At 41.2% G+C, this 22,097-nt stretch overlaps 1 protein-coding gene across 10 annotated transcripts in view; it reads right to left on the bottom strand.

Moving 5' to 3' along the window:
* Window positions 1–22,097, bottom strand: part of PTK2 (protein tyrosine kinase 2) — a 4,250,095-nt gene that overhangs the window by 2,068,938 nt on the left and 2,159,060 nt on the right. For all 10 annotated transcript variants that reach the window (XM_044067250.1, XM_044067257.1, XM_044067247.1 and 7 more), the window contains one exon: window positions 4,687–4,794. In XM_044067250.1, coding sequence (XP_043923185.1) covers window positions 4,687–4,794 — 108 coding nt within the window. The remainder of the gene's footprint in view (window positions 1–4,686; window positions 4,795–22,097) is intronic.

Below are 22,097 nucleotides of genomic sequence, written 5' to 3' on the forward strand. Positions count from 1 at the left end.
CTTTCATTTGAAGCAAGTTGTTGATCTGCTTTAAAGCCTCTGCCCTGTGATTTGGTGGTAGGTTTGGCATTCCGTTTCTTTTTGGCAAAGTGTGGAAGTGGAACCTGTATCCTTTGTCTATTATTTGCAGTGTCCATGTGTCCCTTGTAATATAATGCCAATTTGTTGAGAATAAAGCAAGCTTTCCGCCCAAGGGTGCTTCCAGTTGAGCCCTGGTGGGCGGAATCAGAGTAAAGTCATTGAGCCTGTCCTGGTGTAGTAGTAGTAGTTGTTGCTGCTGTTGCAGTACCTCTCTGGTTGGCAGGTTGCCACTGACGGCCTCTGTAAGAGCCCCTAGATTGGCCTCTGCCTCTGGGGCGTCTGTTCCTGCCTCTCTGGGCTCTGTCCAAGTCTGGAAAGGACCAATTCTTAGTAGGCCAGTTTCTGCTAAATCTCGGTGGTTGTACTTGTAGGAAATCCTTAACTGTCTGCACAGATTTTGCCTTTTCTTCATACTTCTTTAAAACCTCCTGAGCAGAGGAGCCAAATAAATTTTGTTTCTCCATTGGAGCATTCAGGAGTTTAGCTTTAACATGGTCTGGCAAAGATTGTTCCTTCAGCCAGGCATGCCTACGAATAACTGCCCCAGTCATAGCTGACCTAAATGAAGCCTCCAATGCATCATAACCACACTTTAAGAAATGATTACTAACCTGCTATGAGTTGTGTACCAAATCCTGAAGGGATTTACGGTCAAGGGGCTCAGGAGAAGAAAGCTTCTTGTTCATTTCATCTAACAAATACTCTTGGTACTGTATCATATGAAATTGACAATTTAGAGCCCTGACGGTAAGAGTTGCAGAGGTATATACCTTCTTTCCCCATCTCTCTAAAGCTCTAGACTCTCTTTCAGAAGGTAGAGGATTTTTGGCAGTGGCAGCCGCAACCCCTTTAGGGCCCAGAGTAATAGTTTCTGGGTCGGCAGAATGGGCTTTATACAGATGGAAATGAGAATCCGGGACCCTGTAGTATCTATCAGGTTTGGCAGGGGCTGGAGGGAGAGTATCAGGGGCTGCACTGACATCATTGTACACATCATCAATTACATTCAGAACAGGAAGTATAGCTAAGGGCCTATGCTGAGGCAAATGTAAAAAGGTCCTTAATCTTTTTCTAGAATCAGAGAATTCCTGACCTTGCCATTGAAAATGCTCTCTCATGGAGTGTAGAGTCTCACCAAATGAAAACTCTTCAGGAGGGGAGTCCGAAGGGATAGATTCTTCAGCATCAGAATCCTCATAGGGCGAATAAGCCTCCTCCTGATGGTCTGACAACTCAGAACCATCCGAGGACTCATCTGAAGAGTGTGGGTCTTAAGGCTCAGTCCTGGGCCTTTTGTCTGGTGGAGGGTGAGAGGCCCTGTCCTGGTGAGGTTGTGAACCTCTAATTAAAGAAATCAGGTCCTCTGCAAGGCTGAGAATCTGAGTACTAGAGGAAGGCCTCTGGGAGGTAGTCTTGGGAGGCAAAGCCTTAGAAAGTTTAGCTGCTTTAGCCCTGGAGAAGGCCTTAATGGACATGGAAGCAGGGGGCCTAGCTGCCTCACGTGCAGGAGTAGATATGTCCAAAGGAATGGTGTCGGACATATCCTGGACACTGGTTTCGGTAGGTAGCTCGGTAGCCGACTCAGCCGGGGCCTCCCAGGCCGCGGTGGTCGGATGAGTGGATTCGGATGAAGGAATCTCCGAGGACTCGGTTTCGGCCAAAACCGAGACACTCGCGGTAGGCTTTACCGTGGTTTCAGCCGAAACCGCGGGCCGCGAGTGTCGGTCCTTGTCCTTCCGTTTTTTCACTAAATGTGATGTCGGAGTCTCCGACGGCATTTTATATGCAAAACTAGTGCCAAAAAATTACTCTGCAAACTCCGACCGACGTCTAAGAGTTCGTCGGTTGAAGGAAGCACAGGCTGAACAGGACGATACGTCGTGGTCTGGGCCTAAGCAAGGAAGGCAATAGGAATGGAAATCCTTATGAGGTATTTGTTTCCCACAAGTTAAACAATTATTTACTTTATCTGACATCGGCTGAGGCAAGAAAGAGTCCCCAATGGGGTACTTAGCTTTTTCGAAGTCTTCGGTAGCTGAAATCACTGGAACTGACCGACCGGCACTTGCGAACAGCTTCTGCTTCGGGCACCACGCGGCAAGAAAGACTGAGGAAAATGGCGTCGGCTGATGTTTTTATACCCCAGACGCTCTGACGTCGGGGAAAGTGCGACATCAGCCGAGGCCAGACCCAGACTTTGGAATCCGGCCGACCGAAGGGCTGCCTGAGGCAGGACAACCCATATGTTATGACTGCAGATGCATCCTTGAAGGACATCTTCCCCAGCACTTACACATCAAATTACTTATTGCTAATACACTTATTTACATACAGGATAAATGCCCCTTACTCCAACATACATTATAACCCTAGTCCTGTAACAGATTCCTGAGAGCCAGCTACAAATCACTCTTACTTATAACAAAATCTAAGGTAAAGCACAGGTAATTCACTATACTCAAACTGTATATCCAGCAGATTCAAGTACTCTATCTCCCATGATGTCAAACTCACAGATAAACTAGCTGACTTCAAAACTAAACTTAAACAACATCCAAAAATGAAGTGGGTCTGCTCATGCACTACTGGTTAGCCCTACCCGCAAAAATAATTTAACTATTGCATTTCAATTAATCTACAAATACCTGAAGGCTCATCATAGGTTAACTACTCCCTAACCAGTTTTAGTCTCTGTTACAATATTTTGTCATTACTTTTTGCCCATCTCCCCATCACTTCTACTTCCAAATCACTAAACCTTTATTCCATAACCTTTCCCTCCCATATAGTCTCAGTCTAGTATCAGTCAAACAGCATTATTTTCTTCATTCCTGCTACTTCCTGGTAATTCCTTTCCCTCTCACCTTCCCGGTACTACCACCATTTGCTTCACTCACTTCTACTTGTTAATCTTAAACACTCCATCTTGATTCCCAGGAAGACTAGTAATTTTTCTCTTTCAACTCCAACCCCCAAAAAATCCTATTCTTCAATCAATGCTCCATTCCACAACCACTGCTATAAACTAAACTAATGTACCTATATGTTTTAAATGACAGTATGATATTTATTTATTTATTTATTTATTTATTTAACATTTGTTGACCGGGAAAGTCCGACTAGGTTCCACAGATCCTGTTTTCAGCGGAGGCCCGGGGGGAGAAATGCTCCAGAAGCATGTCTTTAGATATTAAGATATTTATACCTTTATGTCAACAGAATTAATTTTCTCAACTATATCTGAATGCCAAACAGTCCTAAATAAACTCTACATCATGTTTATATCATATTTATGTATACTAGTATCAATGGAACGTTCCTAATTATACTTATGTATACCACAGATACTAATACCTGTTCGCATACAAACTGTATTTTTCTAATGTACCTATATGTTTTAAACGACAGTATGATATTTATTTATTTATTTAACATTTGTTGACCGGGAAAATCCGACTAGGTTCCACAGATCCTGTTTTCAGCGGAGGCCCAGGGAGAAAAGCTCCAGAAGCATGTCTTTAGATATTAAGATATTTATACCTTTATGTCAACAGAATTAATTTTCTCAACTATATCTGAATGCCAAACAGTCCTAAATAAACTCTACATCATGTTTATATCATATTTATGTATACTAGTATCAATGGAACGTTCCTAATTATACTTATGTATACCACAGATACGAATACCTGTTCGCATACAAACTGTATTTTTCTAATGTCTTTCATCTAGTTATGTAATTTAACTTACTTCTGGAGCTTCTATCCCCAGGTCTCAGCTAAAATTCTGTTCTACCCAGTTGGACTTTCCCAGTAAATTAAGACAAATAGATAATAAATAAACACGTGGTACAATTCAGACCATGCAGGAAGTGCTACAGAGGTCAAGTTTAAAAGAAAATGCAATAAAAGCCTGTATGCATCACCTCCCCAAAAAACTTTGCACCCAGGGCAATTGCTTCACGGTTGAAGATATGCAATGTAACACTAAACACATGGAAAAGGGCAATAAATTAATAAAATTTGCCCTTTTGTATCAGTGGATTATGATTTGAAACTCAAACGTGTGGTAGTTAGAAAGCAAGCAACCTTTCCTGCAAGCAGTTCTGGCACTACTCAAACAATCAAAAATAAAGTAAGACCCATAAGAGCAGAGGATTATTAACCAAATGCACATGTTGCTCTGTTCTCCTATCTTATGACAGCATTCGTGTGTGTCATATACAGACGGGCATACTCAGGTATAGAATGTGTCATTGTCTGCCTCTTTTCTTGTCTGGGGCAAATCACCTGCAGTAGAACATTTTGCTAACCATTTTCAAAGCTAAAGGCTGGTCGAATTCAAACATGCAGCTGCAATAATGAAAGTGGTGTATGTTAACTAAAAGATTACCTAGCAATCCTGATTAAAATTTAGTGCACTTGATACATTTTACCAACAAAAACACGCAAAACACACCACTGTAAGAGATGCATTGATAAAAAATACTCTCAGCCACAGTGTACACATGCCACAGGTGACAGCCACACCCACACATGCACATTCCTATGCAATGGCAATGTGAGGAGTTTTGGATGGTATACTGTGTAGAATATGTACTCTTACCTCTGGTGCTCCAGCTACTTTTAGCTGCAAGGTCCCCTTCCTGTCCTTGTCATCACTGCTTGAATACTGGATAGTCTGTACTTGATTGAAGTTTGCTAGGTGAGTAGGCTAAACATAACAGGAAATGTGAAAGGTGAAATTAAGAACCATCATCACAGTCTACAGACACTAAGCATACAACTTTGCAAATAATAAACTGTAACAATCACCAAGCAAACAAACTCAGTTGCATATTCAAGCATAATAATGATACACTGGTGACTGATGCAATGGTCTTCAGAAAGTAAATGTTTTAAGTTACCTAGGTAAGGGACTGTGGATAGGTCCCTGTCTCATCTCACCAAAGGAGGAATGGTTTGTAAAGATAACAAGAAGTGTAAAGTACAACTGCAATGGTACTTACTGAAGTAGAGAAGTCCAGAACAGAAATTTAATGTTAATGTCTGCATGACATTAATTTAATGAATGAGCAGGGGGAGATCCAAAAGGACACTGGAAAAACATGTACACACCCACTTCCTAGAATGCTGATAATTCCTCTGGCACATGCCCAAGTGATTTATCAAGCCAGGTACACCCCCCCCCCCCCGTAGAGTTCTAGATATGCCAATAACAGGAGTAAACTGCAGGTAGATGTCAGTGCTCTGGAAAGGTTGTGACAGCTGTGAGACATCCATAACAGGCAAGTGGTTACTCTTAATAATAAGGCCAGAATACATACTAAAAAAGACACTGCTTTGTTATGTAACTGTTAGCCAGGTTGGTGTCTGTTTGGAGTGCTCATATAAATAGTTCTTACACATGGCTAAATCTCTGTGCAAAGATGTTAATACTTTTAACCAGAAGTTTAGTACTGCATCTGTGCCTGGGGTTTTCCAGTTAAGGGGCTTTTCTTAACTTTGTTTTCAGTATCTCTGGCTGTTACTTCATCCCGTTTCATATCCTGTACCTTTAAACTTCTTATTCTTTCTTTTATTCCTGTCCATTTAGCATCTGTTATGTTCCACAGGATCTTCATAAATATTTCTCCAAAATGTATTTATTCCTTCTTTTTTTTTTGGTGTTCTTTCAATTCCTTCAACCTTGTTTCCCCAATTCTCTATAAAACATTTTTGGGTCATCAATAAGAAGAAGTTATGCCTTACCATAACGATCCATGTGAATTGTTCATCTCGCCTTTGTTCTTGCACACGGGTTCGGAGCCGATCCTCGGCTCCGAGTCGGCCGCATCACCAGCTCCGCATCTTCGAGAAAGCTCGAGGCACAGTAATATCCCATGATCCTCAGGTGCTAACCCTCAGATCTAGTTTGCTATACCAGAAGAATCCCTTTTAGAACTGTGTCTAGAACACTTATAAACAGATACTACACAGTGTCTGGAACCCTACTGTCAAGTAGAGGAGAAAAGATGCCATTACTAATGCACAATAACATGCCAACCATATCTAGAAAAGGCTGAAAAGGAATCTAGTTGAAAACCGTTCTCCCAGACCATAGGACGGGGGATGGAGGGGGGGAAATGTAAGAACAAAGGCGAGATGAACAATTCACATGGATCGTTACGGTAAGACATAACTTCTTAATGTGAAATTGTTCAATCTCGCCGTTTGTTCTTACACACGGGTAGCGTCCCTAGCTCCTTTTTCCCGGGTGGCTCAAGGGAGAACATTCCTGAGTACAGTGGAACCAAACGTCGCCCTGTCCCTGGAGCTCTTGTCTAGCTTGTAGTGGGCGATAAAAGTATGTGGTTTTGCCCAAGTTGCCGCTGCACAAATGGTATCTAAAGGCAAACTTATGGTATGGGCTGAAGAGGTAGCAATTGCCCTTGTAGAATGAGCTCTGGGTTTGAAAGGGAGTTGCTGTTTCGATTCAGCATATACCAAATTTATGCAATCTGAGAGCCATTTGGATAAGGTAACCTTCGTTACTGCCTGTCCTTTTCTTTGGTCAGCATATCAGACAAATAGTTGATCTGACTTTCTGTACTCTTTTGTCCTATGTAAGTAAAATCTTAGTTGTCTGTGAACGTCCAACTTGTGCAATGTGTATTCTAGCTTATTGGAATGATTTTTAAAGAAGGTAGGTAGTTCGGTAGATTGATTGATGTTCTGAATCGAACAAACCTTTGGAAGGAAGGACGGATTGGTGCACAAGGTTACTCTATCTGGATGAAAAATCATGTACGGGGGTCGGATAGATAGAGCCTGTAACTCTGAAACTCTCCTGGCGGAAGTGATGGCAACCAGAAAAAGTGTTTTCCACAAAAGAAATTTTAACGGAGTTGTGGTTGCTGGTTCAAATGGGGGCAACATGAGTTGTGACAGCATGAGATTAAGATTCCAAGGGGCTATTGGATTATGAAAGGAGGGACGGAGGTGAAAGGTACCTTTCATGAAGGCTTTACAAAGCCTGTGGGACATAAGAGAACCATCCTTACGGCCAATATGAAAATTGGATATAGCAGCTAGTTGAACCCTTATAGTGGATGTTGATGCTCCTTCTTGAAAAAGTGTGGTGAGGAAATCTAGTATCTTGTGTACTGGAGCCCCGAATGAATCTATACCTTGTTTGGAGGCCCAGTGCGCAAAATGGTTCCATTTGCTGATGTACAATTTCCTTGTAGATGGTTTGTGAGAAGATACAATAATTTGTTGTACTGCAGGGGATAGTAACTCCGACCTGGCTAAGATGGGAAGCGGAGCAGCCAAGCTGTCAGTTTGAGGGACTTGAGGAAGGTGTGAGGAACTCCCGACGAATGTGTCAACAGGTCTGGCTCCGGGTCCAGTATCCATGGTTCCTCCACTTGATGAGATTGAAGGAAGGGAAACCAGATTTGTCGAGGCCAGAATGGGGCTATCAGTATTATGGTCCTGTCCAGACATTTGGCTTTCTGCAAAAACCTGGGGATTAGTGGAACAGGAGGAAAAGCATAAAGGAGACCCGGGGGCCAATCGTATACCAGTGCGTCCCTGGGGACACCCCCTGGAGGGGGTAACAGGGCAAAGTAGCTTCTGCATTTGGCATTCAATGGGGATGCAAACAGGTCGCAGCAAGGCTGGCCCCATCTGCGGAAGGTCTCTTCCGCCACTTGAGGTTTGAGGGACCACTCGTGAGGGAACAGGATGGCTCTGCTCAACCTGTCCGCGATTACGTTGGAAGTCCCCGGGATGTGCGTTGCTATCAGAAAGCGTCCAGTGGACTTTGCCCATTGCCAAATTATGAGGGCCTCTCTGCATAACGGGTAAGATCTGGTTCCCCCCTTGCTTGTTTATGTACCAGACCACTGACATGTTGTCTGTCTGAACTGTCACTGTTCCCTGAGGTAAGGACTTGTGAAAGTGTTGCAACGCTAGAAACACTGCCCTCAGCTCTAGAACATTGATGTGCAGATTGTACTCCAAGTTGGACCATTGACCTTGGACTGTTTTTCCCTGAAAGAATCCCCCCCACCCTATCAGGGAAACATCCGTGGTTAGAGTTGCTACCGGACTGGGTAAGACAAAGGGTCGTCCTAGTGTTAGCTCTTGACTGTGTATCCACCACAAGAGATCCTTCTTGCAAGAATTCGTGATCAAGATTTCGTGAGACAGTGGAAGTTGTAGATACGACCACTGGGCGAATAGCATCCATTGAAGAATCCTCATGTGCATCCTGCCTAAAGGAACTACAAGAAGGGAGGCTGCCATCAAGCCTAGCACTCTTAATATTTGTCATGCAGGGACTTTCTTGTTGTGAAGAAGGAGCGAAATTTGATGCCTGAGGTCTGATACTCTTGGTGGGGGGGGGGGGGAGTAACTTGAGCCAGGGAAGTGTCTAGCTGTGCTCCTATAAATAAGATACGCTGTGATGGCGATAAGACAGATTTTCCAAAATTCACCGTTATGCCTAGTGAAGAGCAAAGACTGATGGTGTAGTCCCTGGCTTGTAGAAGACGATACTCGGTGGTGGCGGATAGGAGCCAGTCGTCTAGATAAGGAAACACCTGGAATCCGTTACATCTCAAGTGAGACGCTACTACTGCCATGCATTTGGTGAACACCCTGGGGGCTGAGGTGAGACCAAAGGGCAGAGCGCGAAACTGGAAATGACTGGCTCCCAGCCGGAAGCGCAAGTGATCTCTGGACACCCTGGCCATCTTGATATGGTAGTATGCATCTTTGAGATCTATAGAGCACATCCAGTCGCCCTTCTGCAGAAAAGGGAGGATTGACTGAAGCGTGACCATCCGGAACCTTTCCTTTTTCACAAAGGTATTTAACTTGCTAAGGTCTAAAATTGGCCTCCAGTCCCGTTTTCTTTGGAACTAAAAATAACCTTGAGTAAGTTCCGGATCCTATTTGGTCTGCTGGGACTGGTTGGATGACTCTGTTTTCGAGCAACCTTCCTATCTCTATGGTTGCTTGGTCTCGCAGACTGGGTGGAATGTCTGGGAGTTTTTTGGAGTTGGGTGGCATTTTTATGAAGGGGATGTTGTAGCCTCTGGTAACTATGCTTTTTACCCAGTAATCTGATGTAAGATTTAGCCAGGCCTCTGGGTATAAAGCCAAGCGACCCCCGACTGCCTCCAGAGTAGGACAGCTGGGCCTGCACTCAGGAGTGTTGGAAGGGCTTTCCAGAGAAGGTCTCTCTGTCGCCCTGATTTTGCGGACCCCCTCTGCCGGCTGGGCGGCGTCCTCCATTTCTTCCCCCTCCTCTGCCTCTGGAGGCAGTCGGGGGTCGCTTGGCTTTATACCCAGAGGCCTGGCTAAATCTTACATCAGATTACTGGGTAAAAAGCATAGTTACCAGAGGCTACAACATCCCCTTCATAAAAATGCCACCCAACTCCAAAAAACTCCCAGACCCCCCAACACTTTGGGTGTGCTGAAAAGATCCCAGAGTCTTTCGGAACCACATTTTTCCTCCTCGTTGCCCTTTAGGGTAGGGTCTAGATGGAACGGAAAAATGGACCCTACGGCAGACAGAGTCTTCCCTTCTTGTTCACACCTCGTGAGAGTCTCCTTTACTTTGGGCCCAAACAAGGAGGCACCATCGAAGGGGGCATTGGCAAAGGAAGACTTAAAGGCTTCCGCAAAGGAGCATAAGCGCAACCAGGACTGTCTTCTCAGGGCGATCGCTGAAGCTGCCGCTCTACTCGACCCTTCGGCTGCGTATGAAATCAGCCTCATGGACGAGTTGACTATGGAATTTAGGGTGTCAAGTTGCGCTGTCACTTTCTCAGCGACAGCAGTATCTGTGTGTCCCTGGAGAGTATCTCCTAATTCCTTAATGAGATCTCTCTGTAAACGCGTGAAATGCGTAAGGTAGTTGAGCGATCGGATGGAAAAAGTTGCCGAACTAAATATGCGCTTCCCATATCTGTCCATTGTCCTAGAATCCTTATTAGGAGGATGGACAGAGGAAGATGATTCAGACATCTCTTTCTTAGTGGCCGCCACCACCACCATAGTATCTACGGGAACTCCTTTTGTAAGACAGGCTTTATCTTGGGGAGCCATCATGTATTTGTTTGGTTTACAGGGGACTGGTTCCACTGCATCAGGTGTTTCCCAAACCCTCCGAGCTATAAGAGCCATGAGATCGTCAAAGGGTGGAGTCACCCAGGAGGTAGAAGGTTGAGCCCCAAATGCCTTCAGTAAGACCAATTCATCCACAGAAGGGGTAAGGGTTTGCCAGTCCCCTTTTTGCTTCAGGATTTCCAAAATGTCTGCAAATGAGACATCCTCAGAGGTGGACCGTGGGGACCCTTCTGTTTCATCTAAATCAGTATCAGACGTGAGAGATTCCTGAGGGGAATCTATGTGCCTCCCCTTGCACAGTCGTTTCCTCGGAACATCCTCAGTGGGAGCTTCTGGGGATGCATCCGAGGAACCAGAGTCGCCCTGTGGGGACTTCTGAGGCATTGGGTCTCGACGCTTGGTAGGTACCGAAGGCACAGAAGCAGAACGCGGACCTTTTGGGGAAGGTGATGAAGATACCGATGAAGTATGTGTCTGATCAGACAAGACCTTCCTCCTCATGATGTCAAAGGCACCGGTGCCCCGACCCGAAGATCCGACTCAATCCGAAGAAGGGTGTCGTTTCTCCGTAGTCGGAACCACGGGCTCCGACACCGAGGACGGATCCGAACTGATCTGAGCTGAGGCACCGAGGGGAAGAGTCGGAACCGATATCTCGGTTCGACTACCCCCCTCGGAACCCAGGAAAGATCTTCAGCTCCGAGACTCTCCGGCCGGTTCCAAAGGAGTCGAGGTCAACAGAGCCGATAGCACTACTGGAGGCTTTGGCACCGAGGGCTCTACAATCATCGGTTCTTCGACTCCTAACACCGATGACTCGATGGGTCTCGAAGGAGGAAGTGTTGAGGGAACTGGAATAGCTTCGAGTTTCGAAACCAGCTGGGACGAAACCTCGATTAATTTGGACAAAGCCGAGTTCTCCATAAGCTTCTGTACCACTCGGTCCACATCGGAGTTGGAAAGTGGCCTTGAAGAACGGGTCAAAGGGATCGAAGCCGTCACCGAGCGAAGGATAGCCAAAGGTGGTACCTCTGATACTGGCTCCAAGACCTGAGCCTCGTGCAGAGATAAAGTCTCGACACCCAGCACCGAAGTCATAGGAGCTGGTGTCCAAATCTGAAAAGAGGTGCTCGGAGCCGATGACTTGGGCTCCGACACTCTTGAAGACTTCGACCCCTTCGAAGACTTTGAAACCTGTTCAGCCTTGTCCAGGGCCTCCTGAAACTCGGGTTTAAGCAACCCTCTGTCCACCAACTTCCTGCATCTTTCCATTATGACCCTCCCACTAAAGTTATGACAGATGGAACAGTCTTCCTGCAAGTGGAGAGGGCCAAGACAGTAGACGCAGGATGAGTGGTTGTCAGTAATTGACATCTTCTGTCCACACTGACACCTTTCAAAACCACTTTTGGTCTTTTCTGACATTCTTACAGTAAGAAAAAGAAAATCCAAGAAAAGTACACCACTCAAGAAAAAAAAAATTTCTATAATATATTTTAAATGTAATATATATCTAAACTGTAAAACACTCACACAACACACAATGATATATATATATATATGAAAAATAGAAAAGGTTAAAGGCAAAAAACTATACATATATATATATATATATATATATATATATATATATATATATATATATTTTTTTTTTTAAAGTACTGTAAATTCTTACAGAAAATCGGCCTAAGGCCCTTACTAAAAATTTTGAAGTAACAACCTAACTAAACTAACCTTAAACAACAACTAGATAATAAACCTATCAAACACTATAAAGAAGAGTATAAAATGTAAAATTTAGAAGTAAATAACAAGAAATAACAAGAACTATTTAGAAAAAATTCTACTGGCCCGAGCCTCTCGATGTGATCTGCTGCTAGCGGCAAACTAGATCTGAGGGTTAGCACCTGAGGATCATGGGATATTACTGTGCCTCGAGCTTTCTCGAAGATGCGGAGCTGGTGATGCGGCCGACTCGGAGCAGAGGATCGGCTCCGAATCCGTGTGTAAGAACAAACGGCAAGACTGAACAATTTCACATATTACTTATTTTGTACTTTTCCCTTTATATTTATCTATGTGTCTTTGAAGTTTTCTGCTTGTGCTGATATTTTATTACTTGCGATAGTGCACAATAAATCCTGATCCATTATAATACTTTGCATTGCTTTTATCATGTCTGAGTATTTTTGCTGATCTGTTCCCTCTTCTATACTCTTCTAACAGTGACACTTCTTGTCTTAATTGCTTTATAGTTTTCTCTACTCAATACTTCTATGATGGCATTCAATTTCTCCCCGTCCTTTCCCTTACTACCCTGTGTTCTTGTGGTAGGACTTTATCTGTTATTAATTTGGTTGCACAGTAATGTATACTATTTACTTCTGTTATATTGCATGAATATCAGTGGACAGTCCTAATTACTGCATTCACCTGTTTTATCAAACTTCTAACTTTTTGGATTTTAATGACCTTCTGCAGTCTATTTCTTTCATTCATCTTAACATGTCTATCCATCTCTATTAAATCAAGCAACTCTTCTCATAGGTCATTTTCTTCTAAACTGAGGGCACATTGTTTGTTCACTTCCAACAGGCATTCTACAGAAAGTTACAGAGCTTCTTCCTGTGCCACGTTCTCTTCAGTTTTGCCCTGTGTTATCTGTTGCTCTTTCATATGGGAACTCTCTGGCCTATCACTCCACAACATTGACTGTGTCAGAGTTGCCACAATTTCCTGTTCTTTCCCTTGATGTATAGCTCCAACCGAATGCTTATACTGGTTTCCTATGGGAGGTTCCAAAGTATTCTCATATATCAACTGATTAGATGCTTCCCACTCCATTTGTTTCTCCTTAATTTGGGTGTCCATTGCTCTATCCTGTTGTGTTATCCGAATTAAATTTTCTACTTTTCTACACTAAATCCTTCACTTTGCAGGTAATCCACAATCTCAGTTTCTATTTCTTTAACTTCAACATTACTAATCCTCCTTTCTACTTTTCCTCTGCTTTCTTATTTTTTGTACTGTATATTTTTCCATAACCAGATGTCTTTGCCTGTATTTCTCTTCAAATATCTCTCGTGTTGCTCTTTTGCATTGATTAGTTTTGCTTTCTCCTTTGCATAAATATTGCACCATATTAAATCTGTTTTTCTTTCCCATGTCAATATTTCTTTTTCAGATGTCTCCTGCCCTCTTGTTTCTCCTTACTTTGGGCACTAGTTGTTCTATCATGCTGCCATATAACCTGTATTAGACTTTCTACACTGAATCCTTCACTTTACAAATATTCCATAACTTCAGCTTGCATTTTTTTAACTTAAAATGTGACTAATCATCTGTTATACATTCCCTTTTTGTGATCTTATTTTTTTTTTTATTGTGAAATGTTCCATATCTGGATGCCTTTGCCTGTATTTCTCTTTGATTATCTTTGGGGGGCTGCCTTTTTTGTGCTGATTAATTTGGCTTTCTCCTTTGCATAAACATGGCACCATATCAGATCTCTCTCTCTCCCTTCCCATTTCCATATCTCGTTTTCATATCCTTCACACATCTCTAAATTTTGTTCTTTAAAATTTCACACTTCCTCAATCACTTCTTTTTCCAAATGGCACAAGGTTTCTTGGTCTATATAATGTTTTTCATGGATCTGTTGTATTAATGAACACAAATTTTTATTTGAAGCTCCTGACAGTTTTTCTTGTGGAAGTATTTTTCTTTCTTCTCGTATAGCTTTTGTCTGGAAATTCTGGGCTTCTTGCATAATAGCAACAATACATAATATCTTTCTTATCCTCAATAGTCCACTATATTGTCTGTAATACTCTTTTTGGTCTATCCGTTTTTGTGATTTTTCAGGGACTGCTACTTCCTTCTACAACGGGGGGGCATCCTCTCCCCTGGGCCTGGCCTGGCCCTATTGTAGGAATATTCTGATGTCTGGAGAATTCTACACTGTAATTTTTTCCGGTCATGATACCAGTGCGCCTACCAGGATTGTGCACTTTTTTTATCCTGGGAATTGTGCACCAAGCTATCTTCTTTATTTTTTAACCTATTTCTGTCCATAATATATGCTATATAAAACACAGTCGGTGTCGTCTTGGTGAGGTTTTGTAACTTGAGGATGAATTCAATTCCAGCAATACTTATCTCCTTTTGCTGATTTTATCATTTCTCCATTCGGACCCCACATAACAGTGGTGATGTCCATAAGGACCCTGAGTGGACCTGGAAATCAGAGATAATGGGTGCCTGAAGAGCCAGAATAAAAGCTTTCATTTTCTTGACAATGATGTGCTCTTTCATCTCCTGAGGAGACCAGGCTTCCTGAATCCTGAAGCTGCTGGACTGTAGAATCTGCAAATAGCTCCAAAGTGAGGGGGGGGGGGACAGCAGAAAGGCCTGGATTTAAATATATCTGGTTGATCCACCAAAGAAATACCTTCCTTAGGCAAGGCAAGAAAGGAATGTGGAAGCCCAGAAGATAACAACGCTGAAGGTAAACTGTTTTCAGACACCACAGGAACTTCCTCTTATGGAGTCTGGCAAATGAAGCCACAGGGCTAGTGGATGTCATGACCCCAAGGTTTCAGACATTCTCTTGTAAAGGAAGAAGGGGCTGAAAGAAAGTTGTCAAAGACAGGCCATGAAGAAGAAGGAAAAAGTATCAAGAGTTTGGATCCTGCACCCCAGGAATAGCTGGTCCTGAGAAGGTATCAGAACTAACTTCTTTAGATTAAGAGTGAAGCCTACAAAGCAAAGCAGAATTGTAAATTCCAAATCTTGTAACAGAACCTGCTGAGCAGAAGCTTGAATGAGAAGGTCAACCAGATAAGAAAAAAATATGAATGGCATGTCTGCAAAAGGCTATTATACAGGCTAGAAATTTGGGAAATACCACCAAAGACAAAATGCCAAAGCTTAGAAATGTAAAATCTTCCTGAAAAGAGGGTCAATAGGAAAATGGAGATAGACATCCTTCAGAGAAACCACAAAGACCTGAGGGAGATGCACTGGAAAGTGATACTGAAGAGTCAACATTTTGAAAGAGCAAACTTTCAGAAAAGTGTTGAGAAAGGAGAGGTCTAGAAGAAAACCCTCATTCCTGGGAACCAAAAACATCCTGGAATAGAAACCTGAAGCTCTGGCTAAATAGTAACTTGAGTCAGCAGGTCTTGAAATAGAGGTGGAAAATGGGGCAACTAGCAAGGAGGAGGTTGAAGTAAGCTTGAAAAGGGCAAAAGGGACTTCCACACCATGTGCTAGATGTTATGAATTGCATACAAATTGAACTTGCCTGTTGTGATCTTTTGCCAAACAGGAAAAGACAGATGCAATCTTTGGGAAAAAGGAATCTGGCAGAGGGGAATAAGAGGACAGTCAAATGGAAGAAGGCTTGTCTTGAAAGGAAGATGTTTGCCCCCTACAGTCATGACCTGGTTTAAAAAAAAACTTTTGCATGATCTTTTATCCTTTAAAGGCTGTTTTGCGTGTTTATGCAGTAACAGACCACTATAAAGGGATTTCAAGACCTTGTATGACCTTGACTTCCAAGATGACGGCAAACTGAGTAACAGCTTAATTTCAGCTCTCCCAGTGTGAAAACAAAAACTCAGAAGATAGCGCCAGTGAATTTGTCTTTTTGGGTAAATTTCAGTTACTGGCTATTAAGTGCACTGCCCGGATGCCAGCAAAGAAGTTTACAGAACCTGAAAGAACATCCATCACCAAAGCTGAAGAGAAAACAATGGCTGGAAAGAATCCTGCACTGCTCAGCAAAAAGCAGATAAAGTTCCATCTTTGGTGCAAGGCATGATGCCAGTAATCTAGAGGGAAAAATAAGTCAAATGTGCTCAGAAATAAATGAAGAACTAAAGGAGTACCATCAACTCAAATAATAAAAAGTTGGAAAAAAATGGAAGAAGCTTTAAAGAGATATTCAGTTGAGTTGCTAAAACTGTAAAAATCAGATGGGGAAATGAAGAAAAGGCTGGCAGAGTATGACACATGAGAAAGCAGCAAAGACCTCTTATACTAAAGATGGAATCTACCAGCAGAAAGAGTTGATTCTGACAAAACCGGCAGAAGGACAGAGTTCTAAAAGCTGGAGACAGCAGAGTGTTTGTGGAAAATGATTACTCACTGTAAACTAGGCAGAACAGGAGAAAATTAATTCCAGCAATCACGGAATGTCGAGAAGCAAGTGTGAGATTCAAGCTGCTGTATCCAGCTGTCTTCATAATATTTTCTCCTGAAGGTCAAAGTCATTTCTGATGCTGAACATGCAAAGGAGGAAATGCAAAAGTTTGTCAATCAAAAAGTCTGCTATCAAAAATAAGGGGATACAGCTTCTTATTTTTCTGATAATAAAGCTCAGACTATGCCAGTGAAACATTTTCCAGTGTTGCAAAGGAAAATGCTTGAGACACACAAAAAAAAAAGGCACAGAAGTTGCCTAGAAGAACCGGGAATATTCTGGAAATGAACTAGAGAGTAGACTTGGGGAGGTGAAGATCAACTGGAAGAAAACCAGCAACTTGGAAATTAAAGAATATGGGATTACAAAACATCACTCATATTTGTTAAATATGGCAGAACAACAAAGCCTGTTAATACTGGACTTTTTTGACTTTGTTAACCTTACAGGGGACTCCAAAGCATTTGCCCAACTTCATGTCATTAATGTTTGGAAGAACATTAAGAAGAGGGGGAGAGGAAGGATAGGGGGTAATGGTAAGTAAAACAGTTTTTGTTCTTAATATTTTTATAAAACAAGACATATACTGCATGTTATATAGCAAAGATTTTTCAGTTATTTTTCTGTGGAGTACGCATACTACACTAAACAGGTGCCACTTTTTTCCTTCTCATTTCTCCTTGTTCAGTTTTAGGAAATGTAGGCACTGTAATGTAAAAAAGAGAAGAAAGCCTGGACAAGAGAGCATAATACAAGTAAAATTAATATTGAGTTTTCTTACTTTTGCATAGGGGAATAGTTGGATAAAAGGCTTGGCTTGATCTATTACGTTTTAAGGGGAAGCAAACAAACAAAACAACACAGCAATGAAAATGTTTCCTTTAGCAAACAAATGCTCACAGTGCAACATGAGAAGCTTATAGCTAAAGGGAACTGTGTATCTGGTTCTCATGTTTTATACAGACATCCTGGTAAAGGCATTAAAACCAGAATATTCCTTTCTTTCAATGGTTAAAACATAATGTTTTCTGAGTTTTCCACACCTGGGAGAGGAATACATATAAGACAAAAGCAGAAGGAAATTAATGTGAGTATAAACACAATCTGTACCATGCATCTTAGCATGGATAACATTCATTATAGATCAATTCAAGCTTGTGAGTATAGCTGTCAATCTGGGACAACTGTTCTTTTTAGGGGGTGTTAAACTTCATTATTTGAAGATGTATATAGCTGTGTGTGCTTGTATTGTTAATGGGTTCTGGGGTGTATTTTTTTGGGTTTTCATTAAAAAAAATCTTGTAAGATGTGACATAGATTCAACTGGATATGACAAGAACAGCCATATAAAAGATTAACCTGCTAAACATTAGTGTATGCAGGTAACACAAAAGTTGAAACTAGACATTAAAAAAGCTGTTATACACAACAGGTGGGAACAATAATATATTATCACAATGGCATATCTCTGCATATTATCTTTGAATGTGAATGATCTCTCAGGTACATACAAAAAAGAAAGAGTAGTGAACTATATTAAAAATGCAGACTGCAAATAGCTATACTACAGAAGACACATTTGGAAAGAAATGACCATGTGAATTTGATAAAAGGAGGATTTCAGGATGGTTACTCAGTGGAATTTAGGACAAAGGAAAAGGGGAGTACTTACATTAATTACAACAGGAGCTCCAGTACTCGTAGAAGAAACAACAAGATAATAATGGTACATTTGTAGTATTAAGGGGCTACTGCCAAGGGAGGAGGATTATACTGGCATGTATTTATATTCCCACTAAAACTGTTACAATACAGCTTAAGAAAATCCTAGGAGAAATAATCAGCTTTCAGCAGGGATTACGTGTAGGTGGAGACTGGAATTTGATTTGCAACAGTGAGGATGCATCTGGCAGCCTAGAAAGGAAAATACAACAAAACAAATTAGATTTTTGAAGATCTTTAAAAAAATACTTGTTATGGAAGATGTGAATTCAGTGGTACAGTATTATTCCCCAAGATATAAAATTGGGCTAGGCTAGATAGAAATTATATTGCACAAGAACATGTGTATTTCATTGAAAGTTTTGATATGCATCCAAAAACTGTTTCAGATCATGCATCAATCATAACTAAAATAAAAATGCAAGTTAATGAAATAAAAATGAGACACTGGAACTTATCACCTATCTGTTAAACAGAAAAGAATTTAAAGAATGGGTAGTGGAAATTATTCGGGAGTTATTAGGGAAGACATACATTTCAGAAAATATAGCTAGGAAGTGGAAAAAAATGAAAGAGTTTAAAAATAGAGTAAAAATAGAAAAAAGATATGGTTAATAAGTAGTTAAAAGAGTTATTTAGAGGGACTGACAGGTTAAAGTATTGCAGAATACAGAATTTCACAGAACAAGTAGAGGTGGAACTGCAGAGTGCTAAAGAGAAAAAATAGACTATCTCAATAATATGCTTGAGTTTAAACAGATTACTGTTAAGCAACTGTCTTGTGATAGTAGCTGCAGAGCACAAATTTTTTTTTTAGTTTAATGGCTCACACAACAAAAAGTAGAAAGGGTTGTTGCCAAGCTTAGGGAGCCTGCAACAAGGAAAATAACCAGAGATCCTGTAGATGCATTAGAAATATTTTGGAAACTTTATCAAGCTCTGTATAAAAGAGGGAAATGTGGAAATTAGGAAAAAGTGCCAACATAAAAGTTTATGGAATAATTAAATATGCTATGGTTAGAAATGGATGAGGCTCAATTACTAACAGGATAGGAGAAGATAAAATAAAAAGGCTGACATACAACCAATATACAAGAAAGTTTCCAGGAATAAATGGTATTCCTGTGGTAGTTTAGAAGCCAAGAGGGAATAAAATGATAAAGATTTGGAAGGTTTTAACAGTATTCTAAAAGGAGGAGAAGCACCAACATCCTGGATGTAGTGGCTGTAATACTTAAATAGGGTAAAAACTCATATAGGCCCCATTTCAATTCTAAACCATGATTATAAAGTGATTATGTCTATAATGATTAAAAAATGGCAAAGGTGATTCCAAAATTAATAGATAATGGATCAATGTGGTTTTGCTGAGGGAAGCCATACATTTGATAACATTAATGATCCAGAGGGAAGCAGAATGTAAGAAAATACCATTGTTACTGGTGGTTCTATTTACAGAAAGCATTCAACAGAGAAAACTGGGATTTTATGAATAGGGCAATGGATGCATTTGCATTCTGTGATACAATAATAAGGTTTATCAGGAGTGTGGCGATGTGAAGTATTGACAGCTATTTCAGGAGAAGTAGGTCAATGTATGTGCAACATATACCAGCATAGCTAGCTAGACTTTTGTAAAGAATTATATATTTGAATATCAAACTGATTTGTACAGATACTTATGTTGAAAATGTATTTGTAAAGTTGCTTGTGTTAAAAATGTATCAATAGTGTGTCCTCTTGGACAGACTAAGAAATGTACATACATTATTGTAACTGTTTAAATGTATATGTTTTAACAGAGGATATTGGAAGAGAAGAGGTTAATTTCAGATTTTGAACACAGTTTGAAATTAAATAACTGGCTTAGGTCATAAAGATTGCATCTTACAATTCTCAATGCAGCCAGAGACAAAAAGTCTGTACTAGGAAGCTTCCTGCACTGTCATTGGGGTGAAGTAATTGCTAGTCTGGAAGGGTGGAGGTATGAAATTGTTTTATGGCTTCCAGGAGCTGCAGCAGATCTTTGCAAGGCTGTGATGTGTGTGTGTGTATTACTGACACATATGTACTAAATATGAACAGCTTCTAGCCAAGGGGAGAAGCATGGGAACTAGAAGTCAGATGACCAGATGTATGTGATATCATTCTGTAATCCATCACTAAAAAGAATACTAGGTGAGACGGAAGTCTCAGAGCACTCTTTTTAGAACCTGACGAGGATGGACCCTTCATCTGTTTCTTCTTGCCTTGCTCTAGTAAGTAACCAGGGAATAATAATTCTTTAGATCAGTCAGGAAAGTATAGTGAGATTAGTTAAGTACTGTTTTCCTGTAACACTGCAAACCTGTCCACCTGTGTTATTTTTAATATTTCATGTGATTGAAACTATGGTGTTTATTGTAAATAGATATTTAGTATTTTCATATTATTTTATTATTAAATATATTTAAACTTTTTATTGTGGCTGGTCTTTTAGAGAATATTTTAATCTGAGAGAGTACTTGTATATATTTGGTGATGGCTCTGGCCACTCCTGAAAGCCTTACCACATTGGCCAAACACTATAATTTGTACTAATATTAATTTCACTTAGTATAATTGGGTAACCTCATAACAGCCTTAGAGTAGCTGGCTTTGTAGTGTCTGGTGGCAGTGTAACTACCTTATAGTCTGGGCAGAAGGGGGCATAGCTACTAAATCTGTGCCAGCCTTTCCCAGGTGTGTGTAAAAATAAAAACTCACAAGTGTTTGTGTGTGTGTGTGTGTGTGTGTGTGTGTGTGTGTGTGTGTGTGTGTGTGTTAGCTGCTTGGAGCAGAGACATGAAGCACTGGTTTCACACAGAGGGTGCAAGAGGACTTGGCTTGGACAATCTGCTGAGGATACAACCCTACAGCTGTGCCAGTGGAGAGTTTTACTGGGGATTTGGAGCGAGAGAGAGAGACAAATCAGCCTCTGGACTGTGTGTGTTCCCTGTGTGCTCTTAAAGGAAATTGTGCTTGATGCAGAGAGCTTCATCTGGAAATACTGGGTGTATCCATTTTTGTTCCAAGTGAACATCCCTCTCCAGTGACTGTGGTGAGGAGTTAGGCTCCTTGATGAGAGGTGACATCACAAGGAGGATATATGAAGGAGTGGAAATGAAAATTTAAGTGGGGCGGTTCCTTTCTGATAAGTTCTGTTTGAGCAGAGGAACCAGACAGGGTTGTCCGCTCTCTCATTGCAATCTGCTTTATATTTAGAGCCACTGGCAAAAAAAATAAAATAAAATAAGGGACTCAGAAACTCAAGGATTTAACTGGTATGGTAATCAAGAAAGTTGGCTTTATTTGCAGATTATATTTTGTACCTAATAAAACCAGAAAAGAATGCCAATTCAGTGTTGTAGAACATTCTGAGATGGTTTCAACTCATTTCGGGATAAAAAATTAATAAAGATAAAACAAAGGCAATAGCTGTAAACTATGTACCGAAACACAAATTTGTTCAGCAATACCCATATTTATGGGGACATGATGAAATGAAGTACTTACGACTATGGGTTTAAAAAGATTCTGTTATGGCAGCTAAGGATACATGGAAAGATACTAAACATAAGGTAATACAAAAACTGAGAAACTGAAAGCTCTGTTTTATGGATATCAATAACGAGATACAAGCAGTGAAAATGTTTTTAGCCCATTTAGTTTCCAACACCAGTCGGGGGGAGGGGCGCAGTGGTGCAGTGGTTAGTGTTGCCACCTCACAGCAAGAGGTTCTCTGGTTTGATTTTCGGCTGGGGTGCTTTCTGTGTGGAGTCTGTATGTCCTCCCTGCAGTCACGTGGGTTTCATTCGGGTGCTCCACTTTCCTCCTGCATCCCAAACACATGCTGTATGTGGATTGGACACTCTAAATTGGCCCTAGGTGCGAGTGTGTGCATGTATGTGCCGCCTTCTGAGGAAGGTTGGGTGTCGGGCTGGCAA

The sequence above is a fragment of the Protopterus annectens genome, chromosome 3.part1 (assembly GCF_019279795.1).
Source record: "Protopterus annectens isolate FY-2018-M chromosome 3.part1, PAN1.0, whole genome shotgun sequence".
In the NCBI taxonomy this organism is placed as follows: domain Eukaryota; kingdom Metazoa; phylum Chordata; order Ceratodontiformes; family Protopteridae; genus Protopterus; species Protopterus annectens.